At 43.6% G+C, this 21,352-nt stretch overlaps 1 protein-coding gene across 3 annotated transcripts in view; it reads right to left on the minus strand.

The window, feature by feature from the left end:
* The window catches only part of COL28A1 (collagen type XXVIII alpha 1 chain), a 182,566-nt gene that overhangs the window by 17,179 nt on the left and 144,035 nt on the right, over positions 1–21,352 (minus strand). For 2 of the 3 annotated variants that reach the window (XM_070787525.1, XM_019959733.2), the window contains exons 28-33: positions 13,662–13,730; positions 12,793–12,873; positions 12,668–12,703; positions 7,327–7,363; positions 4,950–5,504; positions 3,048–3,205 (exon numbers count right to left, since the gene is read on the minus strand). In XM_070787525.1, coding sequence (XP_070643626.1) covers positions 3,048–3,205; positions 4,950–5,504; positions 7,327–7,363; positions 12,668–12,703; positions 12,793–12,873; positions 13,662–13,730 — 936 coding nt within the window. The remainder of the gene's footprint in view (positions 1–3,047; positions 3,206–4,949; positions 5,505–7,326; positions 7,364–12,667; positions 12,704–12,792; positions 12,874–13,661; positions 13,731–21,352) is intronic. The other variant, XM_070787527.1, reaches the window with a different exon arrangement.

Consider the following 21,352-nt stretch of genomic DNA (forward strand, 5'->3'; position numbering starts at 1 on the left):
CATCACCAACTCCCGGAGTTCACTCAGACTCACATCCATCGAGTCAGTGATGCCATCCAGCCATCTCATCCTCTGTCGTCCCCTTCTCCCCCTGCCCCAAATCCCTCCCAGCATCAGAGTCTTTTCCAATGAGTCAACTCTTCACATGAGGTGGCCAAAGTACTGGAGTTTCAGCTTTAGCATCATTCCTTCCAAAGAAATCCCAGGGCTGATCTCCTTCAGAATGGACTGGTTGGATCTCCTTGCAGTCCAAGGGACTCTCAAGAGTCTTCTCCAACACCACAATTCAAAAGCATCAATTCTTCGGCGCTAAGCCTTCTTCACAGTCCAACTCTCACATCCATACATGACCACAGGAAAAACCATAGCCTTGACTAGACAGACCTTTGTTGGCAAAGTAATGTCTCTGCTTTTGAATATGCTATCTAGGTTGGTCATAACTTTCCTTCCAAGGAGTAAGCGTCTTTTAATTTCATGGCTGCAGTCACCATCTGCAGTGATTTTGGAGCCCCCAAAAATAAAGTCTGACACTGTTTCCACTGTTTCCCTATCTATTTCCCATGAAGTGATGGGACTGGATGCCATGATCTTCGTTTTCTGAATGTTGAGCTTTAAGCCAACTTTTTCACTCTCCACTTTCACTTTCATCAAGAGGCTTTTGAGTTCCTCTTCACTTTCTGCCATAAGGGTGGTGTCATCTGCATATCTGAGGTTATTGATATTTCTCCCAGCAATCTTGATTCCAGCTTGTGTTTCTTCCAGTCCAGTGTTTCTCATGATGTACTCTGCATATAAGTTAAATAAGCAGGGTGACAATATACAGCTTTGATGGACTCCTTTTACGTAATCTTAAAACTTAGCTCAATACCAGCTCCTCTGTAAAGCCTTACATTATTCTGTCCTGATATTAATCTGCAGCATCTCTTGAGCTTCCTCCATAGCTCTGCTAAAGTTCTTAATACTCCCTGTACTCATCCATTCTCTGAGAGACCATGGACTTCTGCTGGGTAGGAACTGTACCTTAAGATCCACCCTTGAGCACCGCAGTAAATGATCAGTACATCTCACCGAAACTCATTGATTTTGAGGAGAGCTCTGTTTAGACACTGCTTGCTGGATGAAACCTGAGTTTGTTCTTGTATAGGTAGTTTTTAGAAAGAAACATGGATTGATTAGGGCCAGGACAAAGAGATAAATCACAGGAGAAGGAGAAGATAGACTGTGTACATTATTGCCTATAATTTACTTTCAAATGCTTAGTAAAGACCAGGGTTGGCAAACCCCTATGGGCTGAATGTGAATCTTCACCTGTTTTGGGAAATAAGTTTTATCTGAACATAGCCATGCTCATTCATTGCAGTACTGGCTATGACTCCTTTTGCATTTCTAAGGCAGAGTTGAGTCACTGCAACAGAGATGAAGTGGCCTGCAAAATCCCAAATCTTTCCTATATCAGTTCAGTTCAGTCGCTCAGTCATGTCTGACTCTTTGCGGCCCCATGAACTGCAGCATGCCAGGCCTCCCTGTCCATCACCAACTCTCAGAGTCTACCCAAACTCATGTCCATATAGCCTTTCACAAAAAGGGTTTATTGACCCCCTGATATAGACCATGTGGTATAAGTGTGTGTTAATTTAAATCTACAATCCAGGGGTTGTCTGTTGCCCTAATCAGAATTATCCATATTGAAGTTGGTTAGTATTTAATCAAATAGATTACAGACCTTTCTGTCCTTTTTTGATATCATATAAAAATCTTGTGAGTCCTGTAATTTGTCCCCATAGGAATGGCAGCAGGGTCTTTCCTGGCATCAGGGTCTTTTTCAATAAGTTGGCGGATTCTGGGAAAGATTGAGGGCAGGAGGAGAAGGGAACAACAGAGGACGAGATGGTTGGATGGCATCACCGACTCAATGGACCTGAGTCTGAGCAAACTCCAGGAGACAGTGGAGGACAGGGAAATCTACTGTGCTACAGGCCGTGGGGCGGCAAGGAGTCAGACAACTTAATGACTAAACAACAACAACAGGAATAGCATCCTCAGCCTGACTCCTGAATGGTCCTGCATTCACCTACTAGTCTGGGGGTTTCTCAAGTCTTCAGTTCCTAGTCAGTTAGTGGAATCCTAATACTTGAACATTGTTACACTGGTTCAAAATAAATCTTCCATGTCTTTGAAGACTTCATAAAAGGACAGCACAGGGGGAGTTCATTGAGCTTATAAAATACGGACACTGCTGTGTACTTGCTTGCCAGACCATGTCTATGCATGTGATAGACATCGGTTCACACCAGCTTTAGTTGTGAGTTGGTGGGAAAGAGACTACATCACTCACCCACTGGTAATTATGAGAGGCTCTCCAGTTCTAACCTAAAAGAAACTTATGAGTTGCTTGTGACCCATGGCTGAGGTCAGTGCTCAGAGGCTTGCTCTAAGGACATCACCTTTGTCTCAATACATTAAGGAGGTAGTTCTCTCATACACACATGATTGGGGAGCTCTGAAATGAAGCATCCGCCTTGTGCCACATGCATGCATAGCTTCCCTCCCTGTCCCTGCCCTGGGTGCAGGTGGGGGAAGCTAAGTGAGCAAGAGGGCGGGCGGGAGGGAGGGAGAGTGCAGACAGAGCATGTGTGCACTTGCCAGAAACTTGAAAGGGTGCAAAGTGTGCAGTGGATACACAGACGGACGGGGAGATTTGCAACCCAGTACAGAAAGATGATTCGGATAGTGTCGTATTGATCTGTTCTAGTGAACATGATTACTTTTGACACTGGCAGGGGTATAATATAAAAATATTATTTGTAGCATATAATAAATAAGTATAAAACATGGAAATGTCTATCTGTCTCATATTCATGCTCATAAACCCCAGGGCTATTTCAGAACTAGAAATCTAGAAACAGAAGGCTAATATTTAGAGCCAAGGACCTGAAACTATCCATACCTCAGTTGATTCTTGAAAGCTCAGGACAAGATGGTCTTCAATGTAGAGCAGACAGAATATATCATTTTAGGCTCACAAATTGAGCAAGATGGTTACTTACAGACTCAGAAATGTCTTTCTGGGGCTCTGGAGTGGATTCATGGCGTTCTTCCCCCGATATCCCAAATCCAGGTTGAAGCGGTGAGGAACCCAAAATATGAAAGAGGTAGGCTTCGAAATCCTCACAACTTTTTGTAAATAATTTTTGCTTCAGGGTATCTTTTAAAAAAGAGAAGCAGAGAAGGGTTTGGAGGAGCAATGAAACATTACTCAAATCCGTTTATTATAAAGATCTTCTGCACTCTCCACTTGCCCAGCACTTGAAGTCAACCACTAGGAGAGCTAAGTTTTTAAAGCATTTTTACATCATCTGTAAGAGGCCATCTAAAATAATTTAATGTAATAATATAGAATGGCCCAACTGAAGCTGAAGCTCCAATACTTTGACTACCTGATATGAAGAACTGGCTCTTTGGGAAAAACCCTGATACTGGGAAAGATTGAAGGCAGGAGGAGAAGAGGACGACAGAGGATGAGAAGGTTGGATGGTATCACTGACTCAATGGACATGAGTTTGAGCAAACTCCAGGAGATTGTGAAGGACAGGGAAGCCTGGCGTGCTGCAGTCCACAGGGTTGCAAAGAGTCAGACACGACTTAGTGACTGAACAACAACAAATGGTCCCAGTAGGCAAACAGATGACTTAAATTCATTTTATCCAGAGGGAACTACCCTGTGGAAGGGGCGAGTCTCACCCATAATAAGTTTACCAGGCAATTAGCTCTGATTTTGGAGACTGCAAAAGACAAACCAGTCCCAAAATATGCCCCTCACGTTAGTAACTTCTTTGGTTAAGATGACAAAGCTCTTCAGTTATTAAAATATAACTTGTCTGAAATGCTTAATATTCTGGCCATTTCTAACACATTAACTGCCCAGTGAGACTGAATGCACCAGATAAACCCTCCAGTCATCCAGTGTTAAGGAAGCCAGACCCCAGGTTAGGGAGGTCTGAAGTACGAGGGAAAGTGGGATGGTTCTGAGTGTGGTCTGCTCTCCTTAGGGCCAGCTATGTGGGTACCCGGAGCCCCAGGAGCAGGACGAGGCCAGGAGGGCCCATGCCAAGCCACGTCAGGCCCCGCATCCTGATGATGGAGAAGGAAGGATTGGGTCAAAATGGAGCCTGCAAATACAGTAAGTATACATTTTACTTATTTCATAAGCTTTCTGGGTGTGGGCTCTGCCAGAATGTGTTATGAGTTTCCAGTGACCTGGAATGTTTCATTGTAAAGTGATACTGATCACACTTGAATCACAGGTGAGTCAGTGTCTTAGCATGCCTCACTAGGAAATATCAGTTCTTATGAAAGGGTAAAGCTGCATAGGAAAACCCATCAGATCAGCCCTGAGTGTGTGAGGTGTATTCAAAATGTTGTTCTTTCGGATAAAGTCCTGACTTGTTTACTCTTCATTATCTGTTTTCAGAAAAACAGAGAAGAGGGAATAGAGGTGAATAATTCTAGTTGCTATGTCTCTCATCTCTTTAGATTACCATAACTTTTCCCCACTCATCTTGGACTTATTAATTTATTTTGATTCCACAGTTATTTTCTGCCTTGCTGTGGGCTTGTTCCATCTCTTACCCAAGTTAGGTAACTTTTAGAACATAAGCTAATCTGAGCAATGCCCTCAAATCCTATCCTTTCTTTCCAGCCCTTCAGTTGTAGATACCCCAGGTAAACAACTCCATGGCCAACTCAGCACTTACTACAAATGAATAAATATAAGGACTGTCCTCTCTGAACTGAATGATACTAAACCTCTTTTCCTTCAGAGTTTGTGTTACAACTTAATGCTGGTGTAAACCTCAGTAGCCTTCTGATTTCCATTTTTGGTCAGGATCATCCCATGATGTGGTTCTTGGAAAGGTAATATAAATTCTTTTCCCCTGGAACTGTCTTACCTTCAAGAGTGATGAAGTCATCAAATAGATAAACGTGCTCACTATCTGGATCAGTAGCAATCAGATTCATTTCTTGGTGGAAAATGTGGAAGTTGGGGTCATTCCTCTTCACTACCCCAATCACAAATATTTCCACATTGATGTCACTGGCGTTCTTCACCACCTCAGTCAGATTCTTCTCGTCTCGGGTATCTGTCTGCCCATCAGTGATGACCAAGGCCACCTTCTTCACGCCGGGCTTGGCAGCTTCAAACATACGGTTGGCGGCATGGAGCGCTGTGGCCGTGTAGGTCCCTTCCCCCAGATACTGCATGTTGTCCACAGCCCGCTTGAGGTCATCCTTGCTGGAGAACTGGGTGAGGTGCGCCACCTCCTCCACCTTATGGCTGTAGTTGATTATGCCTACGCGGGTTGTGGCCAGGTCCAAGGCGACACGGTCTGTCAGGGTCTTCACAAAATTCTTGATGATTTGGAAGTTCTTGAGGCCCACGCTTTCTGAGCTGTCAATCACAAACAGCAGCTCCAGCGGAGTCTCTTTGCATTTACGCCCACAACCTAAAGCACAGATGCGGACACAGAAACACAGCAGGAATGAAAATGAAAACATCCCAGGGAGAGGGGAGGGGGCGGGGATGAACGCGAGACCCGGATCGTAGCTTTCCTTTTCTGTGACCGTGAACACAGCTGGCAGTTGTCTCCCTTCTGGCTTCTATGCCTGAGTCTTTTCAAAATGATACATGGGAGGGGGGCGGGGGCGGGGGTGGAAAAACCTCCCACACAAAATATCAAAATGCTGTAGAGGATAACATAATAAACAGCTAGCCAATTTCTCAGATTAAAATATAAAAGTCTTTTAAAAAGATTCAGCATCCCTTTGCATGCCTTCCTTGTCTGTAAGAGACAACCACCATCCTAAATTTGCTCTTTATTATCCCACCATGTGTATTGAATCTGAATCTGAACGCTAATATTTCAGTCTTCAACCACATCCTTATGTGAAAATGAACACTTACTCATTGATGTGGCCAGTGAGTAAAGTAATGGGATGAAACTTTTTAATTGTCGGGGAAAGATCTGGATCTTTAACTGGGCATAAGCATAGTAGCCCCCACCCCTTGCTATTCTGGCTTATGTCCCCAGTCACCCACGGTGACCCTACGGTGGCTCCCATCTTATCACGGAGGCCTGGAGAACATTTACCCTGTGAAACTGTTCAAGGGGAGTGATCTAGGAACACTGGTCAATAAACAACTTCTATTTATGCTTTATCATTCGAAGCAGTTGCCAGAGTCCCTAAGCAGTAAAAAGTATCAGGGCTCCACTGGTGTATTCGTATCCTTATGTTGCCCAATAACACTCCCACGATAAATCATCAGGAAACTGGCTGCTATTTTTACAGGGTGTCTAGCACTCAGAAGCAACGTCTAAATTAGCCTGTCACCACAGAGAGTCCCAGGCTGCTTCGTAAGGTCCAGAAGTCTTTTGGGGGACAAGACAGTTCTGGGGTTCCCTATGTGGAAGGATAATGATATTCCTTCCTCTGTCCATTTTAAACACAGAAGGTTCTCTTATCGTCATAATCTATTAATTGCTTGCTTTTTGGCTAATCTTTTTGCTTTACTTCCTTGTTCTGATAACTCTGTTTTAAGCCTATTTTGCCATAGGGGCTTCCCAGGGGTCTCAGCGGTAAAGAATCCACCTGCCAGTGCAGGAGGCGCAAGAGATGCGGGTTCGATCCCTGGGTGGGGAAGATCCCCTGGAGTAGGAAATGGCAACCCACCCCAGGATTCTTGCCTGGAAAAACCCATGAATAGAGGAGCCTGGCGGGCTACGGTCCAAGGGGCCACAAAAGAGTCAGACACAACTGAGCAACTGAGCACACACACATTTCACCATGGAAACATTTAGATCGAGGTGTGACACAGGGTGACCTCTGAACTCTGTCCTCTTGCTTTTGAAGTGGCAGGCACTCTAGGTCTCAAAACTCAATTTAGAGACATTACTGTCACCAGCTGGGCTGGACTCAAACACCAGTGAGGCCCCTGTAGTCATGTTTCCTTGGTGGTTCTTTCCTTCCCAGGCTCAGGTAAATGTCACCGAATACAAATGAGCTCAGTGCTAACAAAAGGCCTGGCTGCACAGACTCTGGTGTCTTCATGCTTCTTAACCACTCTGGGAACATGATTTTCTTTCCTTAAATCAGGATTCCCACAGCCCCTCACACTGCTTCCTTTTGGTTTCCCACCAACTTTGCAAATGAAGTTGAAACTTTCCCATGAGCTCTACAGTATACATCTTCTGGGTAAATGCAATATCTTGAACATAGTGGGACTGGTACTTTAAACTGGTGCTTGCTTTCTTGATCGTCAGATCTTACCACATATTTCAAAAATAAGCTTGATGATTTCTTCTTTCTGGAGGGAAAGAGGAAAATGTATTAATTGTGTGACCATAATATTTTTTCCCTAACATAAAAGGGACTGTCTCACTACAGTCAGCATTGGGCTATTTGATTAATCCTTCTGCTGCAAATAAGATACATAGTACAGAAGTTAAAAGTTGGCTACGATATATTATAATTGGAATGTGTTTGAGCTGTAAGATGTAACAGCTGAGACTTGAAGTTCAAATTGCAGCTTTGGTGTTTGTCAGCTGTGTGACCTTGGGCGTGAAGTGACCTAACAGAGGTCTGTGTCTCAGGGCTGTGGTGAGATTAAACGAGGTAACACACACAGCTCTTAGCACAGGGTATGGCCCCCAAAGGATGCACTCCCTACTGTTCTGCATCCATGGATACAGAGGGCTGACAGTATTGCGCCGTTGTGTATGAGGGACGTGGGCATCCACGGGCTTCGGTACCTCCTGGGTGGAGGGGCGTGTGCTAGAACCAATCCCCTGCAGATACCAGGACGACAGTGCCGTGGGCAACCTATGCCTTCGTTACATGATTTAAACCACAAGCGCTAACCAACCAGGACAAGCACCTGATTTGAAAGAGAATTTATTCTGTACCATATTCTCTCCCCTTTTTCTGGACCCGTCCCCAAATTTGCGAGTCTCCTCCCTGGTTTCCTAGTACTCTCACTTGGGTTTCTCCATGAAATGTCCCTGGTTCCTGGATGCCCCTTCCGGGCCCTGCTCCTCACTAGCTCCATCAGAGGGGCCTGAGATGCGCTGAATACTAGCAGTCAATCTGCCGGTGGCCTGTGCCGCGTGGCATGTTTACAAATGACTGGGATGGGACTGGAGAAGTCGGGATTCTACATCTGCCAAAGACGTGACGCTGACAGGGGTGATTAACTTCACAGAGGAGAGAAGCAGAAGCCCAGAAAATCTCAACGGGGAAAAGCAGGGGGCCTTTTCTAAGAAGATAAATGTAACAGCTGCAAAAGTGAAGTTTTAAAGAAAAAGATCTATAATGACAGAACAGGGGTGCGGTGACAGCCCCTGGCATGGCTTAGCAGAAGCATGTATGGAGAATATTCACGGCATTTTAATTTAGATTGTTTTTTAAACTGTAAATTGAGTAAAAGCCAGTGATTTCAAGTGGCTATACAAAAGTTACTCCTAGTATGAGATTCTTTAAATTATATGAAATAAAGGAATCAACAGTTATCTTTTTTTTTTTTTTTTTCAGGCTTTGTCATGCTTTTTCCACATTTAGAGAGACAATAAATCTGAAACTAGGGTGTGTCTAAAAAGGAAACTTTCTATATTAATATATTTATATTGTATATCCTGGCAGGGGAAATGTTACACATTTAATATAGTTATTTTTAATTTTTACAAGTGGAGAAAATACTGCAAGTTTTATGATTATAGTTTTTCACTTAACATTATATATCATAATTAATTTCCCATATTACCAAATATTCTGAAAAACTTGATTCCTGGAGTCAGAAGCATGGCCATTTTAAGGTTCTTGATTTAGACTGCCTAACTATCCTCCAGAAAAGTTGTGGTAGCTGATAGCTCTAACCGTAGTATATAAGAAAACCTGTTTTGTTTTAGAGATACAATACTGGTTATTATTACTATATAATCTTTGCCATTTGATAGAGAAAAATATCTCACTGTTTTAAATTACACTTAATCCACTACTTGCAAGGCTAAATTTTAAATGTGCGTTTCCAGTTGCATTCTCTTGTGCATGGTCTTTGTGCGTCCTTGGTCCATTTTTTTTTTTCTATTAGAATCTTTGTCTTTTATTGACTTGTAAGAGCAATTTATATATCAAGGTTGCATTTAATTCCTTTCACTGTGCTTTTATGCCATAACCAGGTCTAATATGCTTTAAGTAGTCATATATAATCAACATATTCCATGTAATCTTTGCTTTAAAGTCACTAGAATGAATGATTTCACTTTTTCTGCTAAAATTGCTGAGTAACCTTGGTTTCTCAGTGCCAATGATGAAGGCATCAAATTTATATCCTTCAAAGGACTCATGTTAACATGAGTCTAGTAGCAAGTAGGCAAAGACACAAATACTTATTATAAGTGCTGTGCCGTTGGATCAGAGCCAAGGAACCACGTCGATCTGCCGGAATACCAGAGGTGGGAGAGTGGAGTTGGTGCTGTGGTCCAGGGAGCTGGGTAGATTCTGACCAGGGTGGAATGGGGTGGAGAGAGGAAGAGGAAGGACCTTCCAGGCAGGGGACAAAACACACAAAGCGCAGTGTATTACAGTACTTGAGGGAACTTATGACTCAGGGTGTGTGACAGGAAGAAGGCAGAAAATGCGGAACACAGCTGGGCTCTCAAGCGCCTTTGTGTCTTGTTGAAGAGTGCAGACTTAGCCTGAGCAGTGAGAACAGACGTGGTCCATGGCAGAGAAGAGAATTGGTTGTACCTTTACTTAAGAAAACTGACTCTGGCAGCCAGTGGAGTGGTCTGAGATTCCTAAATAGTACAGGCAAAGAAAATTAACACCAGAAAACCGTGGTGGGGGTGATGGATGGGGAGGGATGGCTTAGAGGGATGCTGCAGAAGGAGATGAAGGGGGTGGTGAGTAACTGGAAGACAGGATGAGGGGAAGGAGGCGTCTAGGAGGTAAACGATAGCAGTGCCACTCTTGGCGGGAGGGAGAGAAGGGACAAGGGCAGGCTGGAGCTAATGAAGAGTGAACTGGGTTCAGCTTGATTCTAGCTGAGTTCGAGGCGCCTGTGGGACACCCAGCTGGCAAGGCAGTAGGAAGTAAGGTCTGATGCTCGGGAGAGGGGCTCAAGCTGGAGGCAGAGTTAAGAAAGGCCAATGTTCAGTTGGCTGTTGGAAGAGGGGTGGCAGACGAGATGGCTTGGGGCAGGGCTTGCGTGTAACCTGGGAGACCCCTCCATACCCACTTTGGTCAAGCATAGTTTTTCTATGTTTATAATCTAAAATGCTTTCTCATCCTCCATGCAACTTTACTGTAATATTAAATCCACCTTTTTGAACTGTGCATCCGTGCACCTTTAATAGCTGTCCCTCCTTGAGAGTTCGAGGACATGGAAGAAATGATCACGGGCAGGTGCTGAGAAACACTAGCATTTCAGGCATAGTTGGAGAAAGTCTTTTTGAAGTAGCTTGGGTGAGAATGATTAAAAACGTGAACTCCCATCAATAGTATTTGCCTCTTGAAAGGGGAATTTGACAAGGAGTTCAGCCTGGTGCTCTGTGACAACCCAGAGGGGTGGGGTTGGGTGTGAGAGATGGGAGGGAAGTTCAAGAGGGAGGGGATAGATATATACCCATTAATGATTCATGATGATGTATGGCAGAAACCAACACAAAGGTGTGAAGGATTATCATCCAATTAAAAATATACATATATATATTTTTAAAGGAGGAGTCTGTTAGTCTGGACTGAATCTGCCCCTGAGAGTGTGTGAGGATAGGAGAGAGGAGGAGTGGGGAGAAAAAGGAGGCCTTTCGAGAACAGCCTTCATGAGAGAGCAGGCTGGTTCTGGCTTCCAACAAGCCAGCTCCAGCTCTAAGGGCTCTGTACAGCAAGGTGACTCGGGGCATGTTGCTCAAGCTTTCTGCAAGACTTGGCTGGTCTTTATCTGAAAGGGAGACACTCCTCCCTGCCTCATGGGCTGTTATGTGCATTAATGTGTGTCCTGAGCAAGAGAGGGCTGCAGTCTCTAGCCTGTCCCCTTCTCCCTGCCCCCCGTCTTCACCAGTCCTATGCTGCCCCGGGTCTTAGCCAGCACTCACGAGGTGAACCCAAGCTCTGTCAAATACCCGCCAAACGCCTGCCCCTTGGCTACCTCATGCATACAGGCCAGTGCTGTCCACTTCCAAACTTGAGACCATTTGGGGACAGTTCTGAGATCTGTTTATCCAGAGTGTGGAACAGGGCAGTGTGTACTCAGGGTGGTCGCTCCTCACCTGGAGGAAAGGGCGTACCGGGAGAAGGACTAGGAGTCCAGAGTCGGGGCCCAGTCTGCCTGGGTCCCCCAGGCGCCCTGCAGCAGTGGGTCAGGGTGGTGCTGATGTGAAGGAGCCTGTCATACTAGAGTCTCGTTTAATGCCGACCTTGGCTTTCTAAATGCTAGACAAAGGGAAGCGTGAAGGAAAAGAGAATTTGCGTCAAATCTCACCTCATTTTGTCTGCTCTGGACCCACACATCACCTCTGTCACAGCCTTTATCAAACTGTAGGTGAACATCCTCTGCCTGCCTTTCTCTCCCGTTAGACTGCGAGCTCCTTGAGTCCAGAGATGCGGTCTCTTGTTCTCAACTCTTACCCCTGTGCCTGTCTCAGACCCTGACCAGGGGATGTGCCCAATAATTGTTGGTGAAATGAATGAGCAATTGCATGGATGAAGGAAGACAGTTCCCCTCTCCATGCAGGGATGGGATGGAGGGTATAAACCTACAGGGAACATTTCTCTGGGCATTTAACATACACCCTCCTCTGCTACGTGTAGGGAGAAATTGCTGCATGTATAGCTGCTTTATCCTCCATAGGTATCTGGGGAGGGTCTGACGTATGGCGTGGAACAGCGAAGAGAAAAAGGCAGATGGGCCGTGAAGACCGTGCACAGTTCTGTGTGTCACATGCCAGCTCTGGCCTTCATCACAGGAACTCTCAGCTCTGGGCTTCCTGACACTGCATGTAAGGTCAACATCCCCAGACCGTGACCCATCAAAAAGGGAACAAGAGAAGTTCCCTGTTTTCTCCTCAACTCCAGGAAAGGTAGATACTAGAAAGGAAGAATTAGACTTTTCTAGAAATTCTAGAACCTTTCCATCTTGTGGGGCTTTCAGGGGTCAGCTTTGTGTTTGCAATGGAGCAAACCAAAGAGAAGAAAAGGGGGAAGTTTGCACATCATCACGAGTTTGTTGAATAAGTGAATCAGTAAATGAAAGGAATCCCAATTTTGCGATTGTTGTTCCCAGAGCACTTAAAGGAACTAGTTCAGACAAAAAAAAAAAAAAGAGCCCCTATTCTGAAAAAATAAAAAAATCCCTTGTTCAGTTGATTTCTTTTAAATGGCTCACCTCTTTGTTAACATTTCTACCAGGGGTCAGGGTGTGTAGTTACATGTCTACAGTGAGGCTGGATAAGGGCTGCTGGGGTAAAGTGCCCCTCACATTCAGATTCAGTCACTCTCTGCATTGAAGCCAGCAGTAATTCTGTGTCAAAGGATGTCCTACTTGTAATGTGAAAGCACAGATGTAATCATTTTGTGAGCACAAACCCCTCAGCTCCCCTCTGGGATGGATACTCACTGTAAGTCCTCGGTCTCCTTTTGGTCCTTGTAAGCCCTACTTAGTGGAAGAAGAGTAACAGTCAGTGAAGGTTGCACTCGGTTAATGTGTGCAATGACAGTAAGAGGTTAAAAATCACTTCTTGCCTGTTCTCCTTGGGGTCCGGGATCTCCAATTTCCCCTTTATCACCTTTCTTTCCCACATCGCCCTGTTCTCCGTGCTCTCCCTTTACAGCACAATGAAAAGATAAGCTTAGATTGTGAATATTAACGCCAAATAAGGAAAACTCTGAAGTTTCATTTCTTTGCAACTGAGGTACCTCTTGAAGACTCTTGGTTCTTGTTGGTATGAATATACTATATGAAAAAATAGGGGGCATTTTATTTACATCCTCCCAGGTACCATAGGGGCTTCCCCCGTGGCTCAGATGGTAAAGAATCCTTCTGCAGTGCAGTAGCCACAGGATACACAGGTTCAATCCCTGGGTGGGGAAGATCCCCTGGAGGAGGGCACGGCAACCCATTCCAGTATTGTTGCCTGGAAAATCGCATGGACAGAGGAGCCTGGTGGGCTACAGTCCAAAGGGTTGCAAGGAGTCGGTCATGACTGAAGTGACTGAGCACGCACGTGGACAGGCACCATTATCTAATTCATGATGAACTAGAGACCCCAAGGTGAGGAGACCATGAGATGCCATCTGATCAGTTCACTGACTTTGGGAACTTCAGCTATTACACAGGTTAACACCTGAATTATCTGGTATCTTCCACATGGGTAGGTTGCAAGGATTTGTTCCTCATCAGCTGGCTTTGAGTTTGAAGAAAAGGAGATTTCATGAAGTAAACATGTTTGTAGTTAGGAAAAGAAATGCATAAGGATTCACTCTGAAGCGGTATTTTTTCTCCAAGCATTGTAAGGAGAGGAGTAACAAGTTCATGAGAGCCCTTCCAGGGTTCAAGTTAAGCCGCTGAGATCCGAAAGCTGAGCATTTCCCTTCAGTCCTGAAATACTTACCTTCTGGCCAGGGAGGCCATGGCCTGTCATGCCCTTTGGCCCTGGGAAGCCCTGAGGTCCTTGCTCCCCCTGCACAAAATACACGAGATGGATGGTCCTGTTAGTTTCCCAAAATAACTCAGAATATACTTTTAGTCAGATATACATTTGCACTTTCAAAGCTGCAATTATGGAGACCACCCTGGTGGTCCAGGCTTAAGACTTTGCCTTCCAGTGCAGGGGGCGTGAGTTTGATCCCTGGTCAGGGAGGTAAGATCCCACATGTCTCAAGGTCAAAAAACCAAAACATAAAACTAAAGCAATATTGTAACAAACTCAGTAAAAATGGTCTACATCAAAAATAACTTTTTAAAATCTGCATTATAGCATTATCTATATTTTGGGGGAAATACACATGTAAGTAAGATAAGCTCAATGGGATCAATGTAGTAAAAATTTAACTACTTTTTTGGGATAGAAGTAAAGGGGTTGACTTATGGCATTTGTCTGTTTCTGTGGTGTAAATACTCCCTCCCACCTTTGCCAATTTCAAACTTTGAACTTGACATCACAAGTAACAAGCAACTGTTATTCCAGTGGTGATATTATTGGTGATTTTTATAATCTTCTTTATAATTTATATATTTTTGATATGTTGAAATTGTGTATTATCTTCATAATGGAATACAAGAGGGTTTAACAGCATCTCTCTCCAATTAATGCCAAGGGGTGTTTATATAATTCACCACACACTGTTTGTTCCATACCTAATCATTTGTAGTAACATAAATCTATTCATCTAAATTGAATACCTCCTAAATTTGGAATTGAATTTAGAAAAAAATCATCTTTTCCTTTCAATACTTGTTGTTAGCTTCCCCCATCATATCTTCCCATTATCTGCTGTTCCTGTACCCCCATCTTCAAAACCACACAGGTTTACAAGATTTTCATGATGCTGCACATGAGCCAGGAGTTATCACTAACAAGTCTACAAAGTCATAGCACTGATGCTACTTGGACCGTATAGCAACCCCTGCCTCACGCTAGATCATTGTAAGCAGTAAGTCCATGGCAAAGGTTTGAAAGACCACAGGCTCCCAGAACTTGGTTTGCTTACCATTAGCTTCTATCTCAAAGATATCCTGACCATGATCACTAGAATCACTGGTATGCTCAAAAAAAACCTGACCAACTAAACGAGAATCAAGAGTCGGGGTAGGGATAAATATGCATTTTTGCCATAGGAAGGCTTGAGAGCCATGGCTCCAGAAGGCAGGATGGGCTTTAGGAGGTCACTCCTGGAAGGGGCCACAAAGGGTTGCTTGGAGACCATTTTCCCTAACTCTGAATTATCAGCATTTCAGAGCCCCTTGTCCTAGCTCATTGACTTTCAAGCTTTTTAAACACTGAACCGCTCCCCCCCTCCTTTTTTTTTTTCTTTTTTGGATGTGGTTACTAATTAGTTTTATTTTTCAATTGGAAGATAATTGCTTTACAATGTTGTGTTGATTTCTGCCACACAACAACATAAATCAGCCAGAATTATATGTATATCCCCTCCCTCGTGAGCCTCCCTCTACCCTCCCACCCTACCCTCTGGGTCGTCACAGAGCGCCGGCTGGGCTCCCTGTGCTGTGCAGCAGCTTCCCCCAGCTGCTTATTTTCCACACGATAGAGTATATATGTCCCTGCTACTCTCCCAGTTTCTCCTCCCTCCTTCTTTCCCTGCTATGCCCACAAGTCTGTTCTCTATGTCTGTATCTCCATTCCTTCCCTACAAATAAGATCATCAGTACTGACTTTCTCTATTCCACATACAGGCATTAATATATAATATTTGTTTATTTCTCTTTCTGACTTTTCACTTTGTATAACAAGCTCTAGGTTCATCCACCTCAGAACACCTGACTCAGATTCACAGAACCCTTTCTTTTTACAAGTGTCATAATAAAATGTTTCAGATACAACCTTTTATATGGAAAAACACAAACACTGACATATCACCTTATTAAAAAATGAAATAGTGCAGATACCATCGAAACCCCCAAGGTACCCAATCCCATTCTCTGAAGAAGAGAGGAAATTTGTCTCTGAATTGATATACATCATTCATATCTCTGCTTTTATACGTTAACTACACACATGTATGCTCTAAAACTGTGCATAATATTGTTCTTAATATTTAAACTTCAAATAATTATACAGTTATACATATAATTTATTTTAAAAGCTCTTGCACAATGAAGGAAACTATAAGGTGAAAAGACAGCCTTCAGAATGGGAGAAAATAATAGCAAACGAAGCAACTGATAAAGAATTAATCTCAAATATATAAAAGCAGCTGCTGCAGCTCAATTCCAGAAAAATAAATGACCCAATCAAAAAACGGGCCAAAGACCTAAACAGACATCTCTCCAAAGAAGACATGCAGATGGCTAACAAACACATGAAAAGATACTCAACATCACTCATTATCAGAGAATTTCAAATCAAAACCACCATGAGGTACCATCTCATGCCAGTCAGAATGGCAGCTATCCAAAAGTCTACAAGCAATAAATGCTGGAGAGGGTGTGGAGAAAAGGGAACCTTCTTACACTGTTGGTGGGAATGCAAACTAGTACAGCCACTATGGAGAACAGTGTGGAGAGTCCTTAAAAAACTGGAAATAGAACTGCCTTATGATCCAGCAATCCCACTGCAGGGCATACACACTGAGGAAACCAGAATTGAAAGAGACACGTGTACCCCAATGTTCATCTCAGCACTGTTTATAAAAGCCAGGACATGGAAGCAACCTAGATGTCCATCAGCAGATGAATGGATAGGAAAGCTGTGGTACGTATACACAATGGAATATTACTAAGCCATTAAAAAGAATGCATTTGAATCAGTTCTAATGAGGTGGATGAAACTGGAGCCTATTATACAGAATGAAGTTAAGTTGGAAAGAAAAACACCAATACAGTATATTAATGCATATGTATGGAATTTAGAAAGGTGGTAATGATGACTCTATATGTGAGACAACAAAAGAGACACAGATGTAAAGAACAGTCTTTCAGACCCTGTGGGAGAAGGCGAGGGTGGGATGATTTGAGGGAATAACATTGAAACATGTATATTACCATATTTGAAACGGATCACCAGGCAAGTTTTGATACTTGAGACAGGGTGCTCAGGGCTGGTGCACTGGGATGACCCTGAGGGATGGGATGGGGAGGGAAGTGGGAGGGGCTTCAAGATGGGGGACACATGTATACCCATGGCTGATTCATGTCGATGTTTGGCAAAAACCACTACAGTATTGTAAAGTAATTAGCCACCAATTAAAATAAATAAATAAACTTAAAAAAAATTTATTGGAATATAGTTCCTTGACAATGTTGTGTTAGCTATACACATTCTAATTTGTATTTTAAATATCAACACTATTTGAAATTTATCTTGGAACATATATGTAGTTCTAGTTAATTTCGTCTGCTCTACAGTATTCCATTAACTAACTAGACTGCATTATCTTATTGATGGGCATTCATGTTGTTTCCAGTATTTCCCTATTATAATAATGCTTCAACAAGTAGTCTTTTAGGAGAGAAAGTCTTTTACACATCTTTGCACACTTCCCTAGGAGAGAATTCCCTCATTGAGACCAATCTTATACAGAAGAGTAAAAATAAAATGAACCTAAGTGGAGAGTCTCTTGTTGGTAAGTGAAGTGTTCAAATTCTTCCTGCTCCCAACCCTAGCCCCTTGCAGCAGGCTGGCTTGGCAGAACTCTGAGGCCCTTGCATTTCTTCCATGTAGAATTTCTAAATGGATGGCAGGTAGAGGGTCATAGATTTTCAACCCTAGAGGACTGATAGCAAGTTCCTTCAGTCAATTCAGTTCAGTTCAGTCGCTCAGTCGTGTCTGATCCTTTGTGACCCCATAGACTGCAGCACGCTAGGCCTCCCGGTCCATCACCAACTCCTGGAGTTTACTCAGACTCATGTCCATTGAGTTGGTGATGCCATCCAACCATCTCATCCTCTGTCATCCCCTTCTCCTCCCGCCTTCAATCTTTTCTAGCATCAGGGTCTTTTCTAATAAGTCAGTTTGCATCAGGTGGCCAAAGTATTGGAGTTCCAGCTTCAGCATCAGTCCTTCTAATGAACATTCAAGACTGATTTCCTTTAGGATGGACTGGTTGGATCTCCTTGCAGTCCAAGGGACTCTCAAGAGTCTTCTCCAGCACCACAGTTCAAAAGCATCAATTCTTTGGCACTCAGCTTTCTTTATAGGCCAACTCTCACATCCATACATGACTACTGGAAAAACCATAGCTTTGACCAGACATACCTTTGTTGGCAAAGTAATGTCTCTGCTTTTTAATATGCTATCTAAGTTGGTTATAACTTTTCTTCCAAGGAGCAAGTGTTTTTTAATTTCATGGCTGCAGTCACCATCTGCAGTGATTTGGGGGCCCCAAAAATAAAGTCTGTCACCATTTCCATTGTTTCCCCATCTATTTGCCATGAAGTGATGGGACTGGATGCCATGATCTTTGTTTTCTGAATGTTGAGTTTTAAGCCAACTTTTTCACTCTCCTCTTTCACTTTCGTCAAGAGGCTCTTTAGTTATTCTTCACTTTCTGCCATAAGGTGGTGTCATCTGCATATTTGAGGTTATTGATATTTCTCCCAGCAATCTTGATTCCAGCTTGTGCTTCATCCAGTCTAGCATTTTGCATGATGTACTCTGCATATAAGTTAAATAAGCAGGGTGACAATATACAGTCTTGACGTACTCCTTTCCCAATGTGGAAAACAACACCCAGTTGTGGATGAAGAGGAATAGGCCAGAATATATGGATCACACAGCCCAATGTCATTACACAAACTAGAAAACATGCTCTACCAAGAGTGGGCTACAGCATCTTCTTTACTGTGAAGGATGGAAGGTCTATCTGCATACAGGCTAGTCTGTTATGCAGACCAAGTGACCAGCCCTTAGAGTGAAGTGAAAGACGGTGGGAAGATTCCTGCCTGGGATACTTCCACTCTCTGTTCTCGTCAAAAAGAAAATTACAAGCAAAAAGGACAAGAAAGGTATCCTCTGAAGAAAGATGTATCAGTAAATGACACTTTGGCATAAATTAGCTTTCTCAGATTTTTGGGGAGCAGGGGAATGAGGACATTTTTATTCAACCAGATCCTTGGTTGCAGGGTAGTTTGGGGTTGTCAAGGACATGCCTGACAGCACAGGTACCTGATATGGGGAGTCAGTTGGGTTCCTAACCAGGTGGAGGGGAGATGAAAGGTTCATGGGAGAAATCTGTAACTGGCTTTGTTCCAACCCCAAGGGACAGCGTTTGTGCTCAGTCACTCGGTCGTGTCTTACTCTTTGCGACCCCATGCCCTGTAGCTCTCCAGGCTTCTCTGTCCATAGGATTCCCCAGACAAGGCAAAAAAGGGGCTGGGACTATGGTGTGAGGGTGAATTATTACTGAGGATTATATATTTAGAAAATGAGGGTTCAGAAAGAACTTGATACCTTTCTGACAATTATTCAGAATAATTATTTTACAAACTCTTAGATTTGCTACAGCAGCTAATCTAGAATATATCCAATAAATGTTTATGACTGACCAGCTGCTTTTAAGAAATGACACCATTTCCTTGCAAAGTTAAAAACTACTGAGGCTTCTTTGCCATGCCCTGGGGGAAAAGCCTCAGACTAGCCGATTATCATGTTAGAATCAGCTCCACATTCAGGAATTTATTTTGCATTACTTCATAACATAGACATTTTATATATCATTGTTAACACTGTACTTATTCCAGGCAGCTGGGTTTGTTATAATAAAGGCAGGGTGTTTTTTTTTCCTTTTTAATCACCAGTTTCCCTTCAAAATAATTGAAGGCTCCTTATAACTTTCAGATTAGACTATCTAGCTGAAAGCCTTTAGCAAATAAGTCCATGCCTTAGCTTGGAGGAGGTGAATGCTTCCCAATCAGACTTTTTTCCCCTTACAAGGCTCAGGAAAATGACAGGCAATGATTTTCAGGATGGATCAGAAGCCATCCTGCAAGAAAGAACCTGTCTCTCTGAAGGTATAATTAAGTCCACATTTCAAACCCAGCTTCTTAACCACTATATCTCAGTCTTAGATCCTTTGTGCTAAAGATGTGATCTTTTTAACTTTTCAGATGACTGCTCATTCTCTGGGAAAGAGCGTTCTAAGAGTTGTATGCTCTAAGAGTTCTAAGGATAATTTACAACTATCTGAATATTTTTGGTAAATCAGTGGCAAAGAATCTGCCTGCCAGTGCAGGAGATACAGGTTCAATCCCTGGGTCGGGAACATCCCCTGGAAAAAGGAAATGGCAAGCCACTCCCGTGTTCTTGCCTGGAGAATTCCATGGACAGAGGAGTCCGGCAGGCTACAGAACATGGAGTCACAAACAGACACAACTTAGCGACTAAACAACAACACCATGTGAATATCTTAATAGACTGAGGGAGAGGGTCTATTACTGGTATGTCAGTAAACAGCAGGTTTTCTTCCCAAATGTTTTCTCAGGTGCTGTAAGGGAAAAAATCCAATTCATAGATGAGCAAAAAAAATGTAAAATGGATGTCTGACTTCCTCCTAGGATGTAGAAAACTAGAAAAGACAGCGTTTATTCTTAAAACCTCACCAAAGATGCTAAGCTAATCTTTGAAGTCACAGCTTTCCTTGAATTTATCATAGAGCTATGGTTGCAGGGCAACGAGCTTACACCAAACCCGAGGAGACACAGGCTCGTCCAGGGAGAGACAGGGCCTGGATGCTCACCTGCTGGTGACGACAGACAGCATACGCGCCAGTAAGAATTCAGCTACAGTTCTTAACACTGTTCGAGGCTGAGTGTGGGCTAGTGTGAGGAGGCAGAACCCTGGGGAACTTCAGGCACGAAGGAGATTCACAGCCACCCACGCACAGACTCTTCTGGGACCTCACCAGTGCTCAAGTGACTAGGGACAGGCTAAGTCCCAGAGTTTCCCTGAGGAGGCAGACCTAGGGAAGCAGGCAGCAGGGAAAGCCATGAAGCCCCCATGGGGTTTCATGGGGGTCTTTGTCCCCAGGGAAAGGCATGAAGCCCCGAGGGGACAAAAACCTTAACCTGCAGGCGGAAGTGCAGCAAAGCCTGTCACCTTTAGAGCACAAACGATGGAACTGTGGCAGCTGAGGGAAAGCAACAGACTAAAGTCTGCAGGAATGAATCCTGTGCAGACCTTTAGAGAGATCCCACTGCTTGGGGTGGGGAAGGGAGCCATCCTCAGCCCAGACCATTGGAGGCCTCCTGGGTGTTGACTGGACCACATAGAGCCATACACTTTAAAGGGTGAATTAGAAAGAATTAATGGAACACTTGGCAGAATAACTTAGGTCTATAGAGGAAATAATACTATTGTTGTTGGGCTTCCCTGGTAGTTCAGTGGTCAAGAATCCAGCTGCCAATGCAGGAGATGTGGGTTTGATCCCTGGGTGGGGAAAATCCCCTGGAGAAGGAATACCCACTCCAGTATTCCTGCCTGGGAAACCCCATGGACAGAGGAGCCTGGCGGGTGACAGTCCATGGGGTCTCAAAGAGTCAGACACAACCTAGCAACTAAAACAACACCACCACAGAGTAAATCATGCTGTATCAGTGATAATGTTTTAATGTTTATAATTCTCCTGT

Source organism: Bos indicus, chromosome 4 (genome assembly GCF_029378745.1).
Source record: "Bos indicus isolate NIAB-ARS_2022 breed Sahiwal x Tharparkar chromosome 4, NIAB-ARS_B.indTharparkar_mat_pri_1.0, whole genome shotgun sequence".
In the NCBI taxonomy this organism is placed as follows: Eukaryota; Metazoa; Chordata; class Mammalia; order Artiodactyla; family Bovidae; genus Bos; species Bos indicus.